General features: G+C 42.5%; 1 protein-coding gene across 1 annotated transcript in view; it reads right to left on the minus strand.

Annotated features, from left to right (window-relative positions):
• Nucleotides 1-18,326, minus strand: part of LOC101853605 (probable E3 ubiquitin-protein ligase HECTD4) — a gene marked incomplete in the record, with an annotated part of 74,361 nt that overhangs the window by 21,257 nt on the left and 34,778 nt on the right. Inside the window, 21 exon segments of the mRNA XM_035968422.1 lie at nucleotides 357-620; nucleotides 1,289-1,442; nucleotides 1,784-1,944; nucleotides 2,413-2,681; nucleotides 3,359-3,625; nucleotides 4,901-5,168; nucleotides 5,588-5,682; nucleotides 6,005-6,150; nucleotides 6,659-6,807; nucleotides 7,377-7,538; nucleotides 9,401-9,793; nucleotides 10,342-10,515; nucleotides 11,952-12,134; nucleotides 12,576-12,711; nucleotides 13,636-13,829; nucleotides 14,340-14,418; nucleotides 15,129-15,309; nucleotides 15,462-15,670; nucleotides 16,501-16,575; nucleotides 17,443-17,599; nucleotides 17,946-18,133. Of these exon segments, the coding sequence (XP_035824315.1) occupies nucleotides 357-620; nucleotides 1,289-1,442; nucleotides 1,784-1,944; nucleotides 2,413-2,681; nucleotides 3,359-3,625; nucleotides 4,901-5,168; nucleotides 5,588-5,682; nucleotides 6,005-6,150; nucleotides 6,659-6,807; nucleotides 7,377-7,538; nucleotides 9,401-9,793; nucleotides 10,342-10,515; nucleotides 11,952-12,134; nucleotides 12,576-12,711; nucleotides 13,636-13,829; nucleotides 14,340-14,418; nucleotides 15,129-15,309; nucleotides 15,462-15,670; nucleotides 16,501-16,575; nucleotides 17,443-17,599; nucleotides 17,946-18,133 (3,904 nt within the window).

Here is an 18,326-nt window from a genome sequence, read left to right on the forward strand (position 1 = left end):
CCCCTTCTCTCCGTCATCTTTCCTGCAGACACATCGATCGCTGCCTCAGAATTACAAAGTTCTATCTGCTCAGTGCCCAGTTTTGAGAAATTTGACATCAAAGATTTTGAGTTTCACAACATGTCAAGCTTTTTCGAATGCAATTCTTTGAATATCTTGATAATGACTCCGAATAATCTTACAATTTAGAAAGAGCAGATAGAGCATTTGGTATCCGGCCTCAGTGTCTCAGTAACTAAAAATAGCCAAAAATGTCAGATAGAACTAGAGTAATTCAAAGAAAGTGATATCTTAGTTATTCAAAGAAAGTGATAAGTACCCCCACCCCCACCCCCTCCCATCCCACTCCACCCTACCTGCAGACACATGCACAGCTGGTTGGTGAGCTCTATCAGGTAGTCTTCTCCCTGGTGTGATGCGCGGGCTATGGCCACCGCCAACTCTCGCTTCAGCCGCAGACTGTTGCCGTAGACCAGACTGGTCAGCGAGACCAGAGGGGCCAGGGACAGTTGTGACAGGAGCGACCCCTGACCCGGGCTGACTGCACCTAGTGACCCGCGGCCAAAGGGTGCACTCAGGAGGTGCTCTGAGAGGAGTTGGATGTTCTCCAGGTCTAGCTCCTGAGGACAGACAACAAGCCATTGCAAGAATAGATTCAAAGTCTTGTCTCAAATGTAAATACGAATGTATAAATTGTCAGCCAGCTGTTAAGATGTATTAAGTCCAAAATTTAGAAAAAAAATCTTTTTATTACATTTTTTAAATTTCCAGGCTTTTCTGTTTTAGTAAGAGTTTTACAGCACTTGCAACACTATAAGGTCATATAAGTGCCGAAGATTAGAGACGTTACTAGAGAGTAACAAACACAAAAAAGAAGGCGAGATCAAGACGATAGATGTTTGGTACGAAAGAAGAGGCAAACCACACCAGAGCACCCGCCAACCACCCATTTTCTGGGCTTACAAAAGTTGAACAGCTAGCTGCTGAAATGTTTTACACCCTCGTCGACATAATTTAAGTCATGTAGAAGATGGGCTGTTTTAACCCAGCTGTCAGGGCCAATGTCCCGACAGAAATACTTTTTAAAAAACCCATAAAAATACAACCCAATCAGAAACTGGACTCACATCAGTGTAGTTTCAGTGTCATGATGCAATATTTGACAATGACAAAAACACGACACGAATTCCCCCTCCCCCTCAACAAATAACAAATTTTTAAAAAACTACAAACAAAAAACCAAAACAATCCAAGACAAACCAAACACCAAACCCAACAATTGTCCAACCTGTAGTGTGGCAGCACAGGCGGCCATCCCTGAGCCCAGGCTAGCGGAGCAGTAAGTGACCTCCATGGCTGGAGAGTTACAATGGTCGGTCAGGTGGAGGAAGGCTGCGCGAAGGTACATGCGCGACAGCTGGCTCTCTCCTGACAGGAGCTCTCTGGGGAAGGAGGAAGTGGGGATATTTTCCATTTGATGGAGCACAATGAAACGCACTGGTAGGAACATTTTATGTGATTTTACATTTTACTTTAATTAATTCGGGACAAGGAAGAAGTAGCTTGCCCATGTACTACTTCCCTCCCTTCAGATCTTGATTTCCTTGATATGCTCCATGGGTGAGACATGGTCACAATGTTTGGAATCAAAGAATGCATAAGGGTCTGTCTCACTATTCATAGGTGTGATTCTATGTTTAAAATCGAGGAAGGTGTAAAGAAAGAAAAAAAACGTAACCATTACAGGGAGACTAAAGTTTTGTGGTGTGTGTTCCGTCTGTACCTGTGAATGTAAATATTGGATGTGTCCATTGTCTGGCCGCCCGTAATAGAGGCTTTCCTCAGGCCTTGTGCCGGCTTCTCCAACATCACCAGAGGGTACCAGAAGCGAACCAGGACCCCTTCACTTCTCAAGTACGTCTCCACCTGAACCAGTTCATTGGTCTGTGCGAAGAAAAACAAGAACACGATTTCAAAACACAGACAAAAGCCGCCATCTCCAAACCGTGCAATATGGGAACTTTCCCCACACCCATAGAGTATATTCTTTTGAGATATCAGAGGAGGATTCACTGAGATCTTTCTTGCTAAACACATATTGCTCACTTCATGTAGAGCAATTTTATTTTTTCCAAGACAGTAAGACATGAAGATTCATACCCCATTTGACTTAAACAAATAGTGAGCCCTTTATGTGAGGCATGTTAGCTAAAAAATCGATTGAAAGAAGTGTAAACCTCTTAAACTGGGTGGGGTGGGGTGGGGATGGGAGATTGGTCAGATCATAAATGACTATAAATACTTTAAACCTCCATCTATATAACTTCAATCATTAAAAAGACTTGCTGTTTCCACCCTGCCTATCGGGGCCAACCCGCGGCTGAGTGGGATACAACATCCTAGCAGACCCACCGAGTCGACATCCAGCACCGTGCCGGTCAGGCCGAAGGTCTTGAGCATGCTGCGCACGGCAAACTTGGGCAGCTGTGTGGTGGCCAGGCCACTGCCCGTGCCGGCCGGTGTGCGCACGATGACCGTCGTGCCCTTCTTGACCCGGTCCACTGTGAACTTAGCTAGGTCTTCCTTGATGTCCTCGATGGTGGGGAGGTGAAGGTCGCGGGGGATCCCGCCGTTTTCTTCGTAAAGAAACTCGACGGTCTGCCTGGCAATGTCAGTCATACCTGTACCAATACAGACAAGTGATAAATAAATTCTCCAAATTTTCACTATTCACTTTTTAAAAATTACTTGCCATCTCACTTTTCCACGCACAATGCAAAATAAGAAATTTTTAAAGTACCAACTGGAATGAACTTTTATTAAAGCAAATTTAAATCATAAATGAGTAGCAGCGACTCACACACACATGCAGCTGCAGACTTTTAATCTATGACAAGCCAATGAGATTACAGCAATATTGCGCCACAAAGCAAGTAAAAACAAGTTACCTCCATCCACAAAATTATAATCATTTAAGAAGCAGGCTGCTTAGACGCTGCCTGTCAGGGCCAACGTGGGCTCAGTGGGAAACATGTCAGCAGACAGAAGGTGAAGAAAAAGCAGAAGCAGAAGCAGAAGCAGAAGCAGAAGCAGAAGCAGAAGCAGAAGAAGGAGAAGAAGAAGATGAAGAAGGAGAAGGCAAAGGAAAAGGAGAAGGAAAAGGAAAAGGAGAAGGGGAAGAGGAAGAGGAAGAAGGAGAAGAAGAAGAAGAAGAAGAAGAAGAAGAAGAAGAAGAAGAAGAAGAAGAAGGAAAAAGAGAGAAGATGACAAAGGAAAAAGAGTTTTAAAAAAAGAAGATGAAAAAGATGACAAAGGAAAAAGAGAAAAAAAGTAGGAGAGTAAAAAAATCTCCACCCACCCAGCTGCAGAGCCCCTCTGATCTGCTCCAGGCCGTCCTTCCTCTCTGCCTCGTTCCGGAACCTTCTGCGGATGACAGGGAACACCTTCTGCTCCCAGGCCTTGACCAGCAGGGCGTAGTGATCCTCCACTGCTGCCTCCTCTGAGACAGTCTCGTCGTCCGAATCCTCCTCCCCGGGCCGCACCAGCAGCGTCTCGGGGCCCGTCACCACAAAGTTGTCGTAGCACGGCAGGAGCTTGTACTTCAGACTGGCGTCTGTGTCGTATTCTGTTGGGGGGGAGACAGTGTGAGGGGGAGAGGGAGGAGGAGAGGGGGGAAGGGGAGAGAAAGGGAAGGGGGAGTGGGAGGGGGGAGGGATGGAGTGGGAAAAAGGGGAAAGAGGGAGAGGGGAGATGGAAGAGACGAAAAATGGAAAAAGAGGAGAGGGGGAGGGACGGAGGGGGGAGACGAAGGAGGGGGAGAAGAGGAAGGGGGTAGAGAAATGAGTTTATGTTTGAGTTAAAAAGAAGTCTAATCAAAACAATAATGTCCAAATCAAACTGAGAAGTTAATTAGCTCACACTCACGACATTTGGGAGGGTGGTTACGTCTTATTAAGAACCAGGGTCCTGTTCAGTTACCACCAGAAATGGCGTGATTGCACTGCAAAGGTGTGGTACTGTGTATTTTGTAATGTTGTTGCATTATTGTACTTATTTATCACACTTACAAATTTGGTCCGAATTTTCCCCAAATAGGGACCAATAAAAGTGACATTCATTTACCACAATTGTCTTTCAATGACATCCAGTTATTTATTCATTAATCACAACCATCAGTCAACCAGTACCTGTGGTGTAGCGGTAAGGTGCTTTGCCATTGCGTACAGGAGACCTGTGTTCAATTCCCAAAATGTGAGAAAATTTTTACCGAGTCTTTCCGCTAAGAAAATGTATCCCTCTTAGTCCCGGTTGGCCATGACAGGCAGGGTCAGAAGTCCACCTCCAAACTGACATAAATTGAGTTGATGAGGGCATTAGAGCACCTTAGTTTAGTTTAGTATGGGGTTTTACGCCGCCCGCAACTGCATAATAATAATAATAATAATAGATAGCATTTGTATAGCGCATATCCCCGCTCAACAGCAGGCTCTATGCGCTTTACACTATATTATTACCCCAGCAGACCATAGAACACTCCGAAACATTCTCAGCTTCCCGGGAAGCATACAGTGCGAGCAGCCGCTTAAGCGCTCAAACACTAACAAACTGACAAGATCTTTCTCTGTCTATAGCCGGGTACCCATTCCCACCTGGGTGAAGTGAGGAAAATTCGTGTAAAGTGCCTTTCCCAAGGACACAACGTCGGGCCCTTGACGGGATTCGAACCCACGACCTTACGGTTGCGAGTCCGAGAGCCTAACCACTAGGCCACCGACGCCACTAAGGTCATATGAGAGCGCGAAACACAAGTTAGTTCTATTCACAACAGTACACTGTACGGCTGGGCTCGGGTCAGTAGTTAGAACACCTACATTTAAAAGAAAATGTTAAAACAACCGACCTTTAAGAGTCGGGGCAGCCTCAGCGACCCTGCAGGGAGCCCTGGGCGGCGTGCGGCTGTCCCTGGTTGATGACTCAGATGGGGAGGAAGCCTGCGGGGGCTCTGTGGTGTCGCTCTCGCTGTCCGAGGCGGCGTGGAAGGGAAGATGGCCGAACGACTCGCGAATGTCTCGGAGCACGTCGTTGGCTGCTTCAGCTGCGTCGCGGTGCTGCTGCCCCTCAGCATAGGCAAACGGACGGGCTCCAAAGTTGGCTTTGACGCGGCAGTTCTGAAGAGACAGAAAGAGTGATGTAAGGGGGTGAAGTAATTCTGAACAACTTAACAACTTCACGCGTAAATCAACAGATCGTACAATAATACTGACGAACTTGATACATCATGGAACTGCACAAATTCTCACATTTTGACATACAGGGAATGCATAACACTACATACTGAAAGGATTAAAACAGAAGAACTTTCAAAACTTGAATTTGTTTATATACAGTAACAACAAAAAATTTGAGAAACAAAGATCCACTTCTCATAAAGAGTTGAAAACAGGAGCAGTTTCAAATTTACATTTATCTAAAAACAATTTTTTTAAAAGAAGAAATGTTACTCTTCAAAAACAGTTTAAAACAGCAGCACGATCAAATTTCTGCTAGAAACTTACATAAATGTACATTTTGTACAGACCCAGCCTACCTTTTTCTGAATGTGGACGACGGGGTACATAGCTCCAGACACATTGTCCAGTGAGGCCGACAGTCGCTGACCGTTGTAGGTGAAGTACACTTGACCTGTGAGAGAGAGAGGTTTAGTTTCAGTAGAAAGAATTTTACGACACTTGCAACACAAATAGGTTATGTAACTGCCGAAGATCAGAGGGTAACATACTAAGAAAAGAAGGAAAGATAAGGATGATAGAATGTTTGACAGGAAAGAAGGAGCAAATCACACCAAAGCACCCACCAACCACCCATTTGTCTTAGCGTAGCGCTAACAAACATACTATTTTATTTGACAAAACTAATAACACATAAAATGAAAAAAAGCTGTTGGTTTCACCAAAACACACTTAAACTGTGTGCCGCCATTGAGTCAGCTCACAGGCATACACACCTTTTGGCGTCTGCGAGCTGTCCGGCACGTCCCCGGTCCTCTCCCAGCCGATGCCCGCCACATCTCCGGCACTGAGCGTCACCTCCAGCCTCACGCTGCGCCACTGTAGCAGGCTGGCTCCGTTGTAGTGCACTGCCTTGCCCGTGCTGTGGATGACGGGAAAAAGGTTAGAGTTCAAGTCTTATGTCTGAGTTTGAGAGAAGCATATTGACATGATAATGATAGTAATAACAAAAATAATAATGATGATGATGATGATAAAAACGATAATATAAAAATAATAACAATAACAAAAACAATAATAATAACAATGATAGCTATTCAGATGGTGCTTAATTCCTAGAAGGCTCAAATGCTGTACAATGCAGAATTATCATTGAACTTAACTGACGAATCAAAGGACAGAAAACAGTTACCAAGTTGGAGAAAAGAGAGAACATTGACACCATCACGGTAAATTTAGTTTTAGTAAGAGCTCTACGACACTTGAAACATAAATAAGTCATATAAGTGCCAGAGATTAGAGGTATTACAAGAGAGTAACATATACAGGAAATAAGGAGGAAAGAAGATAAAAGTCTGTCTTTTTTCACAAACACACACACACACATACAAAGACACACAGTACACACACAAACATCAAAGCCCACTCACTTGAGAAACAGGCAGGTGCCGACAGGGTTGGTCCAGGCCCCATCTTTCTTCTCGGCAGGAGGAGCAAACCCAAATGAGACAACAGCGCCACTCTCGTCCTGAGCGTCTCCAAATGAAGCCACCTCCAGCTCCCAGTAGAAGGAAGGAGCCTGCCACAGACCACAGACATTACAGATACTTACAACTTTACTTGTTTATGCTTTATCCATAACGGCATGAGGTTTGTGGAAATTACGGGCAGATTTTCACTTTATATTATTTTTTCATTTTTAGAGAAAGTCAGTTTTGTGAATTTTTGGCATACAAATTAAGAGATCTTTGAGGCATTCTTGAGAGAAATCCACTCTGGAGAAATCCCTCCTAAAATGACATGTTTACTCCTTCGAAACAAATTATTGTATAAAAGTTTAACTATCTCTGTGGCATTCTATACAAAAAAATCTCTCCTAAAACAATATGCTTTCTTCCTTTAGGATGGATAATTATATGAAATTTGACTTCTTTTCTTTCAAATTACAGGTATGAAAGTATATATTTTTCTGACATTACTAAATCAAGTAGTTTGAAGAAATCACAGATATATGAAAGTTTACTTACTTTCTAAACCATTCTAAGAATTCAAATCATGTCGTTTGTGGAAATTACAGGTAGGTATAAAGTTAGGTTTTTTTCCATTATTCTAAAATGTAAGTGGTCTTCCCAGCATCCACACTCTCACCTCCTTAGGAATGGGCTGGTTAGCGTAGATCATGGTGCCGCGTGGTAGGCCCACGCCCGCACTGGGGTCACCCAGGAACACAATCACTGTCATGCCTTGGGAGAACAGACAAGCGCGGGCAGGGGGGAAAGGTCGAGCCACGTCCCACACCATCTCCTTGGACTGGGGACACAGAGATCATAGTTATTTTTTTCTTCTTCTTCCTTCTAACCGGAAAAAAAGACAAAAAATAAATTTTCGTTCTTTTCCAACAACAAAGACAATCTGCAATTGTTTTCTTCTTCTCTGTGTCATAAAACGAAATTTTCTTTCCGTTCCTAAGATTTTAGTTCTTAATTTTACTTTTAGTAAGAGTTTTACTGCACTTGTAACACAAATAAGTCAGTTAAGTGACAATTTTTCTTACAAAGTTGGCGTAGTTTCATACTATCGGTCAACAAAAGCCTCCCACAAAGTGCATTTTACCAAAAACTTCCAGGGGAAGGATTAAGTCATCAATACTGTTCCTTTTCCAAATAAAACTTCTTGAATAACTCATGTTAGTCAAGTGTCATTTTATTTACAATATCATATAATTTTGACCTTAGCCTATTCTTCCACTGACTGATGATATGGCACAAAGGCGTTTAACTCTTTCTGGACGTATCACCGATGTATTGGCTGTGATAGGGTGCCTCAGTATTGTTTCGTTTTAACACGATCCGTCATTTATAATTACTATATATTGCTATTGAAAAACTCGGAGAAGATTTAGGAAAGAAAAACATCAAGTTCTACTTTGTAAAAGCGTGGGATTGGGGAAAAACAAGTGAATTAGTTCTTGCGGTCTTGCATCAACAAAACGATGTAACCGGACTCCATATAAATTTCATAACTCAAACAAAAATTGGAATATTGCTTTCAAATAAAAAGCTGCGCATTCAGAAATTTATGAATTATGCTCTTGGCCTGTATGCGTTCACATGTTTGGTGACAGTAATTTTTTCCATCAAAATTTATTCTTCTCATCACCATCTCCATTTCGAACCCTTCTAAGGCATACTTATGTTCAAAATTAATCCTTGTTTCATATTGGGATGTATTCTTCATTATATTTCCTTCAGTTAGATACATCATGTTACGTTTTGTGTGATGGTTATGCTTCTATGAAGTTATTTTGTACATCACCTGCATAACCAAATCGAACCACAATTTAATTATGTCCAGACTCCAAAAATACTACGTCCGGAAAGAATTAAGGCAATGGTATATCAGCGAACAGCTAGAATTTTATTGGCATCAAACAAGTCTTTGAAATGAAGTAAGACAAAGTGCTTAAGATAAATATTATTTGTATTCTTTAATTCTGCTCTTACCCCCTTTATGGCATAGAGTAATCTTAATTTAAAGGTATTACAAGTTTCAAAGTTTTTTAACCTTTACATAACATACATGGCATACTGTAAACTAGTCAACTTCAGCTCTTGACAAATCTTCCCCACAAACAAAATTGTCTCAACAACCATTGTTTTGAGCAACTGCAATTGAATATTTCAGTTTCTTGCTATTTGTAATATGACCACCCTTTTTAGTTTTTTATTTATTATGGGGTTTTGTGTGAGATGCTAACAGTGGTAAAGGTCACTGAGGTACATAATTTCATCTTATTGTTGTTCTAATTCTTAAATAAGATAGACTTTCCACTTAAGACAATTTAGCTTTCAAAGGTCGAAATACCCTGTATTAAGAGTAGGTTAACCCTATTTGTACGCCTGGGGTCATTTTGTACCTCAAGGGTTGTATTCTTCACATTTTAAAATACTTCTAGTGTGAAGATCTCTTTCAGTATTTCTAAAAAAATAATTTTGACAGATTGCTATGCAAAGCGTACGGATTGGATTTACGAGTAAATTTCCTCTTCAGAAATTGGGGGCACAGTGTTCCCCACGTCGTATGGATGCGATAGAAAAACATGATGTACGGAAAGGGTTAAAAGGGTTATGAATGGGTTAATCGTCAAAGAACACTCCATACAGAAAACTCACAGGTCGTATGTCGGTGCGGCACGGGGGAGGCGGAGGTTTGGCACAGTCTCGGTATAACATCCTCAGTCTCTGACAGTGGGCCTCCACCAGTGGCAGCCGACTGCCCGTGTGGCAGTCCTTGGCCAGGGACTTGAGCATGTCGATGGAGTAGCCGCAGTGCTCGATGAACTTCTTGGCAAACTCGATGTCCTTCAGGGACTGAGACAGCACCAGCGTGGTTCGGGTTCGAATCTCGGCAACCACACGGCAGATCTGGTTGGCCATGGTGTTTCCGTCTCCGGCCGAGTGGAGGGTCTGGGTCAGCGGTGAGATGGACTCGTCAGCCGGCAGGATGACCGACTTGACCGCTGAGATGACTGCCTCGCTCATCTCCGGCTGGTGCTTACAGAACATCTGGGGCATACAGGAAAAGTTTCGTTTTGACTTACTTTGAGGACATATTTTTCTGCACTATTGACACAATTTGCTTATGTAAGCAGCACAAACAGATTTTTCATAACATCGGTCTTTCTTAGTACTGATTACAAGGGCAGACAGACATTCAAGAAAGTTGATAGTATACACATATATTGCAGTCAATTATAACAAAAATAACTTTCATGTTGGTGAATTTAAAATATTCAACCTCTTCAAAACGATATTAATGCTTCCTGAACAGAACTGTACAGTTTTCCACACTTTGACATACCAGACTGCACAATGTGTAGTATCAGAAGGTGTTAAACAAGTTTCTTTAAATTGGACAATTTGACTATTATTATCATTGCATTACTGTAAGCTTCCCTGGAAGCTGAGAGTGTTTCTAAGTATTCTAGAGTCTGGTGGGGTAATAATATAGAATGGAATGTCAATCGAGCTTGCTGTAGAACGAAAATGTGTGCTAAATATATGGAGTTTATTTTCATAATTATCATCAAAATTATGTAGACTCTCCCACTGACCTGGTTGCGTACTGGCTGCACTCTGCTCAGCGGTACTTTGATGACGTCGCTGTAGCGGGGAGATAACTCCTCCTCCTCTTCCTCCACAACGCTCAGCTGGACAGTGACCACGTCGTTCTGGTCCGAGATGTTGACCACTGAGCCAAACGTGCCCTTGATACCCTCGCCCGTCACCTGGAAAGGAATTGGTTAATTCTTAATGAAACATTTCATGTGACCTTATCTTGTTCAACTTGCCCAGAACTTGCCAAAAAAATAAAAAGGCCACACTAATGTTTCACCCACCCAAAATAAGCCAGTAAAAATGTAATGTTGGGAGTCCAAAGCCAAAACAAGCCCGGAGCTCACCATGTTTCTTCCACTGTATTGCCTCCATGGGTGAAAGTTCAAAGACATAAAAAAAACCTGAAGACGTAGGGTGGGAATTTTCAAAAACCTGAGAGTCATCGTACAGAAAGACAAGATGGCAAACACAACAAAACACACACAAAAAACCACAATTTTTAACATATTCATGGGCCTACCATGCACTTGAAAATAAGGCAGCTGTTCAGGACTACTGTCCTGCTTCAAGACCATCATTTTGCACGTTGCATAGTCGCCAGTTTTTACACACGTATGTGCCAGCCCAAGTCTAAAAATCGGCAGACCTAGGTCTGGTGAGGTTAAAAAACCGGCAGGGCCAGTACATGCCGTCAAACTTTCACCCACCGTTGCCTCATACTTGGTTATGATAAAAATAGATCATTGACATTAAGCTGTAGCCTTTTCATTTCTAGTGACGAATGTGTTAATGTCACATTTAGAGCCTTGTGTTAGAGCTGGAATTCAGTCAGAACTCACTTCAGCTTCCAGTACACACAAAAAAAATGTGAATGTTGGAAGGCTGGGTTCTCAAAAACAAAAATAAATTAAAGTAATAATTTTCACAGCCCAAATCAACACATAATTTAGGAAGCAGGCTCTCACCCAGCCTGTCAGGGCCAATCTGGTCTGAAAGGGATACAACATCCCCCCAAAAAAGACTGGAATACTCAATGAAAATACTCCCCACTAATGAATCGAACTCGGGTCTTCTGTGTGCGACGACGAAGCATCTGACTGCTACACCACAAACATTGGTGCAGAAAAAAAATACGAACGACAGTAGAAGGCTGCTGTGTGCACAGGAAATTGAACACGTGGGTGGCTATTGTAGGCACAGAATGTGAATATAAAAAGGTTGCTGCCCCAGGGTTCTCATGAAATTCTTGCAGAATCGTTCAGACATTCAGTAAAATACAACACAGCCACATAAGGACATAGTCCTTAACATATTGTATTCATCCATGCAGCAACTTCCGCAAAAGTTTCTCTACACACAGATGAGGTGCTGTTCCCCTTTATTATTGTTACAGTTTTATGGCCCCATGGACTTAACTTAAACCTCCCATCCAAGCTTTAGTGTTTCCTTAAAGCCCTCAAGGGCACCCTCAAACCATTCAAAAAAGTACAAAGCAGTGAAACATATGAAAAAAGTCCCTCATAAGCTACGGCTCATCTTCACAACCCTCAACAACACCAAACTTCTCCGCAGCGCACGTCGAGTACCACGACTCCTGACGCCTCACCTTGACCTCACAGCCAGGCTTCAGCGTCTCCTCAAAACCACCGAGCGCACAGAGTGCAGCGTTGGCCAGTTTGGCCAGGGACATGAGCTGGTGACTGGACTGGTTGCGAGGCGACCGGGGGGAGGACAGGCCGTCCAGTGAGCCCAGCAGGAGGGGGAGGCCAGACAGGGCGTTAGCCAGGACCTGGGGACAGGACATCAGGAGACCATGGACAAACTAATCTAGAGTAATTACTAGAATATCATCATCATCATAATAACAATAAAATTAAAATAATAATCATGCAATAATACTCATACCAACAATAATACGAGTGCAAAATATTGATAATAAATATAATAATAACATTAATAATAATAATTTAACAGTCAGAATAAAAATACTAATACTTATTTTTAACAAATAATGATAATGATACTAAAAATACTAATACTAATAGCACTGATAGAATAACAATGGCATTACTCATAATCGTAATCATACTACTAATAACAAAATAATATCTATAAAAGTAACAGTCATAAGAATAGTAGTAATAATAATATAATGACAATAAGTTATAAATGATTCCTATCTCTAGCAACTGGGCGTCAAGAAGCGGGGCAGGTAGTGTGTGCGACTCACCCTGTGCACGGCCTGTGACCAGGTGTGTGCGGTGGACGATGTCTGGGCACTCAGCAAGTTGTGGAGCAGGGCGATCACCTCGGCCGCCATCGCGTTGGCAACATGGCCGCTGATGAACGCTCGCACCGGGTCCGTCCTAGCGCAAATGACACAACCAGGTAAAACATCATGTGACCATTAGTTTAGTTAAAGTGCTTTATTTTACAGGTGGCCACTTTAACATTACAGCTGGAATTATCCAGCTTCGCCCCTTCAAGGAAAAAAGTGGTTGTCTTAGACAGGTAGATGCCTTCAACAGTTTCATTAAAATGTAAGAAAAAAAAAAGCAAAGGGTAAATGGGAAGTGGTCATTGTCTAGGACAGACGGCTGTTAGAGCTGGTTCCACTGTTATTTCAGATTGATTTTTTCTTTGCTAGAGTAAAGATGAATAAAAATCATTCAGCACAAGGAAACAGCAAGACAGACAGACAAAAAAAAAACAGACGGCAAGAAAAGCTGAAAAATTTCTGAAGGGTTTTTCAGGGCATCAACCAACAGGTTGTATATTATAAACACTATACTGACTTTGGTAACAAGCTTGATCAAAAATATTCACATACATGAGCAAATCTTTATAATAAAAAGCATTTGCACAGCAAAATTCATGCTCAACAGAGAGCTCTATGTGCTTTTCAATATATATTACTACCCCACCAAACCCGATAGCATTCTGAAATAACCTCAATTTCCTGGGAAGCATATAGTACAAGCTGCCATTTTAAAGGTGCTAAAATACTAACATACTGACAAGATCTTTCAATGTCTAAAACTGGGTGCGTAGTGAAGTGAGGAAAATTTGTGTGAAGTGCCAAGCCTTTTCTAAGCACACAATACTGGACCGAGATGAGGCTAAAACCCCTGAATCTACAGCCTCTAGATTACAAATTCAGAAACTTAACCACAAGACTGCAGACAGACGCCTGTGACTCCCCACGACACCCACTGGTACAAGTGGAAGAAAAAAAGTTAAAAAGTAAAGTAAGTAAGTAACCACAAGACTACTGATGCCACCGTCCATACCTGGCCAGCTCTGAGTTTTTCTCCTTACAGATGACCTCCGCAGCTGTCTTCTTTTTGTCTGAGCCGCTGTTGTTCTCGGCAGTGCTGGTGTCGGTGGGCGGGGCAGTGGAGATAACCAGGCCCATCTGAGCCCACTTGTAGGCTTTCTTGAAGGCATTCACCGCGTCTTCTGTACTCAATTCTGCCTTGCCGTTCTAAGTGAAGAAGTAACAGAAATTTGTTTTACCACCAAACTGACAAAATACATATTTCAGGAAAGGGCAATTCAGTGCTCAGTTCTGCCTAGTCAGTAAACAAAAGTAACAGATATAAAAGGGAGTTTCATCAGCTTCTGACACCCCCCCCCTCCTTTTCTTTTATCTGTTCATATTTCTCTGTTGCTCTCTCTTTCTCTATTTCTCTTTCTGCTTTTGAAGCTCATTGTCTCTCTCACTAATGAACATATGAAATGGCCATGCACTGACAGAAGCAGGATTATATGAAATGAAATATGAGAGAGGCTTCCTATGTCAATGGCAAAAGATACAAAGTTCCACTTACTGCAGTAAAAAATATTTCCCACACCTCTCTCACTTAAAAAGATTGGCCTCCTGCTATGAACAAAGAATTTTATTTGCTGGAAAAAGCACATTAACAAAAAGAAAATAACAAACAAGACCTCCCTTGTACAAAGTATAGTACAAAAAATGAGAAAACAAATCTACCTTGGCAATTTCTCTGTCCAGACGTAACACTTTGTCCATGTTGGTGTTGCCAACCAGTCGGAAGGGGCGATTCTCACAGCTGTAGAGTAAAAAAAATATTAAAACTTCAGAGCTTTTCAAATAGTGTTTGAGGAAATAAAACAGAAAACAAACCAAAAGTACACTGAATCACACCAACTGAAATGCGTTCCCCCCCCAAAAAAAAACAAACAAACAAAAAAAACACCAAAAAAACACCAAAAAATCAAAAACTAAAAGAACCCCCCAAAAATACTCACAAAATTACAAAAGGGGAAAGCGTTTTATCCCAGGAATCACATCACCTCACATATCATTCCTAAATGTTTTGAATTTCAATGCTTTCAATTGCAGTAATTTCAGTGTGACCTAAATACATAGCTGCCAACTTTTCAAAACCAAAAAACAGACTTTACCCACACAGCAGGTCAAGATGGTGGGCATTGGCAAAATAACCTCCCTCCAAACCCTTCACACACACTTTTCTGCACTCAATAAATTCAAGTTATTCAAAGCAGACATACAACTAAAATCTCTCCAATTCACTTACGGGCTTAGTTCTCATTATTGCTCACAAAACCAATCTTCAAAGTTCATAATTTTTCTTCAGCATTAGCAAGTTCATGAGGAACAATACCAAAAAACCCCAGAGAATAAACATTCTCAGAAAACGAAAACCATTTCTACTCAGACCTTCAAAAACTATTAATGTGTTTTTCACGTTCTGGTTGGTAGATCAAATCACATTCCTTATCACCCTGATGAACTGACCTGAGCAGGGGCTGTATGATGTCATGGGAGGCCTGGTCCTCTCGCTTGTGCACAAAAACCGACAACTTGCCGCGTTGCACATCGCTGTCCTCCGTCTTGTCCAACTCGCCAGATTTTGATGGACGGCCCGGCAGCGAGGAATCTTGTGACGGAGACCGGCTGGATAGAAGCACTTGGTCACCTGAGATGGAGACAGTTGAGAAATTGTTAAGAAAAGCACCCAAATGCTAAGAAGATCATTTGTGGCGTGATTTTGGCTGTAAAAATAACCCCCCACCCCACACACAAACACACACAAACACACGCACGCGTCATGACTCTTGTTAAGCCTACCTGGCACCAGGAAGTCCCCGAGCTTGGCCAGGAGCAGACAGATGATCTTTGCAGGTGGGTCAGAGACGGGCTGGGCAGTGCTCCAGTGGCTGGAGTAGAGCTGCTGGCCCCAGGCTGGGAGTTCCACTTCCTCACAGTCGCCCGTGTTCATGAGGGGCAGGGAGACTCGGCACAGTTGAAGGATGATCAGGACTAGTTTGGGGGACGGTCTGGGGGGAGAAACACGAGGTCATGTTTAGTTCAAGGGTCACTTTTAAAAGTCATTGGAGGATGGGGTTTGGGGTTGGGGAAGGGGTTTGTTTGTTGAATAAAATGAGTTTGTTTCAGTAAGCCTTTTACAGCACCTGCAACACAATTAGGTCATTTAAGTGCCGAAGAGAAGAGGTATTACAAAAGAGTAATAAACACAAAAAAAAGGAGGAGTGATAAGGACGATAGATGTTTGATAGGAAAGAAGGATCAGACCACACCAGAGCACCCGCCAACCACCTGCGAAGATCACGTTTAACAAAGATCAGTTTTTAAAATCAAGGGAGGGGGGGGGTGTTTGTTTGATTAAAGGGAAGCACATAACACAATAATGGCCATTTAATGCTAGGAAAAAGTAGGAAAGACTGACAGAAACAACAGAGGGAAAGTAGGACCTACCAATGGCACCTTCCAACCACCCATCAAGTCTACTGTACCCAGAGCATGTAGAGTTGAACAGATACACTAGAGGTCAGTTCAGGGAAGGAAAGAAAAAGAAAACATTCGAAAGATGTTCAAATGTTCCACAACCAGAAAGCAAAATTTTTCAGGAGAGGCAACAAATTTCAATCTATAAATAATTGCACCTTTACTGAGTATCTTTTCTTGAATTTTTTTTTTTTAACATAAAAAATTTGAATTTCAACAAAATATTTTCCGAACACATGCAGCTGATAGTCCAAAATGAGATACTGCAATAAAATTTATTTAATAAAATTTTGGGCTTAGTATATTTGAATAACTGGCCGATGAAAAAAAACCCAACTGTTCTGAGCTGTTTCCCCCTTACCTCTGGTCCAAGAGAAGCGACAACAGTTTGGACACACAAGCTGGCTGGCTAAGGATGGCTTTGCCCATCTTACTCCTTTGTCCATTTGTCCAGTAGCACATAAGAGGGGAATGGGGCAGAAAGTAAAAACAACCTTGATTGGAATTAATGGCACAAAAATATTTCTTACCATAATGTTAAGATGATATTTTATTATCAAGAAATTTCAGAAACGTTTCAGAGCACAATGCTAACAATAAATGTTGACACACTATTATATCAACGAAACATTTCAGAAACATCTCCGATCATAACATACATACATTTTTTAAATTCATACATGGTCAATGTTAAACAGTTTACAGTTCTAGACTTTCATGAAAATATTCGCTAAATTCTTTATCAAAGTAGAAATTGTGCGTGTGTGTGTGAGTGAACGTGTGTGAATCTGAGGTCAAAAGTGTTGGACTCTTTATTTATTTATTGATATATTATCTATTTCAGAGTATTTCTTTTACAGCACTATCACCAAGAGAGTGACCACTGAACAGTCAGTACCTTCCCCTAGTTTCTTTCTGTGAGTGTATGACAGTGTGTGTGCGTGTAAATGTGTAATGGCTTTATCTTGTGAAGGAGAGGAGTGAAAGAGACAGAGAGGGATGGACAGAGAGAGAGAGAAAGAGAGAGAGAAAGAGAGAGAGAGAGAGAGAGAGGGAGAGAGAGGGAGAGAGAGAGAGAGAGAGAGAGAGAGAGAGAGAGAGAGGGAGAGAGGGAGAGAGGGAGAGAGAGAGAGAGAGAGAGAGAGAGAGAGAGAGAGAGAGAGAGAGACAAAGAAAGAAAGAAGAGACAAAGAAAGAAAGAAGAGACAGAGAAGGACAGACAGACAGACGGACAGACCATGAGAGTGAAACAAAGCTTTCTAAAGAGAGAGAGACAGAGAGAGACACACACACAAATCCAGACCTGGACAAGTTATTGAGCAGACTGAGGACCTCCTGCAGAGCCTCAGTGCCGGCCATGGCGTGACCTATGCCCTCTGTGGCCCGCGCCAGGTGGTGGGTCAGCAGCATCGACACTTGCTTGGCCAGGCCAGAGTGCTCCAGATCTTCCACCTGGGAGTCTGGAGAGGGGGGGACAGACAGGCAAGCACAGCTGTCAGACACAAACATGATGGCAAATAGGGAGTCAGACACACACGGAAAAATCAATATTGCTTGTTCTCACCAGAAATTGACCCTAATTGTAACAATAAAAGTGTATGTGTTCTGTTTTTTTCGTGTTTGAGTGTGAAAACTGTGTAAGTGACATTTGCATTTGTGTGTGCGGGCATGTGTGTGTGTGTGATGTGTTCTTGTGTGTGTGTTCTTGTGTGCATGAGAGTGTGTGTGTGTGTGTGTGAGTGTGTGTGAGCATGTGTGTGTGCAAGAGTATGTGTGTATGCATGTTTGTACACATGAACCACTCACTGTCTTCCACCTCCCACTTGACACAGCGAGAGGCCAACACCTGGAAGCCGGCCCACGCTAGCGCCGAGACCTTCTGTCTGGGTGTCTGTGTCTCCGCCCCCAGCCCGTCTGCACGGTGGCTGCCCAGACTGCAGAGACGGTCAAGTAAGTGGACCAGACCTGAGCGAACCAGGCACTTCTCTTCCGCTCTGTGGACAGATGGAGAAGAGAGACAGGTGGTTCAAGTCCCCACATTAACTTATGTCACATTTCATTGTCTATTCTAATGATCCCATAGACAGCCAATTAGGTGGACCAGAACGGAGAGAACCAAGGACTAGAGAGAGGGAGGGAGGGAATGAGAGAGAGAGAAAGAGAGAAAGGGGGAGAGAGAGAGAGAGA

This window comes from Aplysia californica, unplaced genomic scaffold (assembly GCF_000002075.1).
Source record: "Aplysia californica isolate F4 #8 unplaced genomic scaffold, AplCal3.0 scaffold00058, whole genome shotgun sequence".
Classification (NCBI taxonomy): Eukaryota; Metazoa; Mollusca; class Gastropoda; order Aplysiida; family Aplysiidae; genus Aplysia; species Aplysia californica.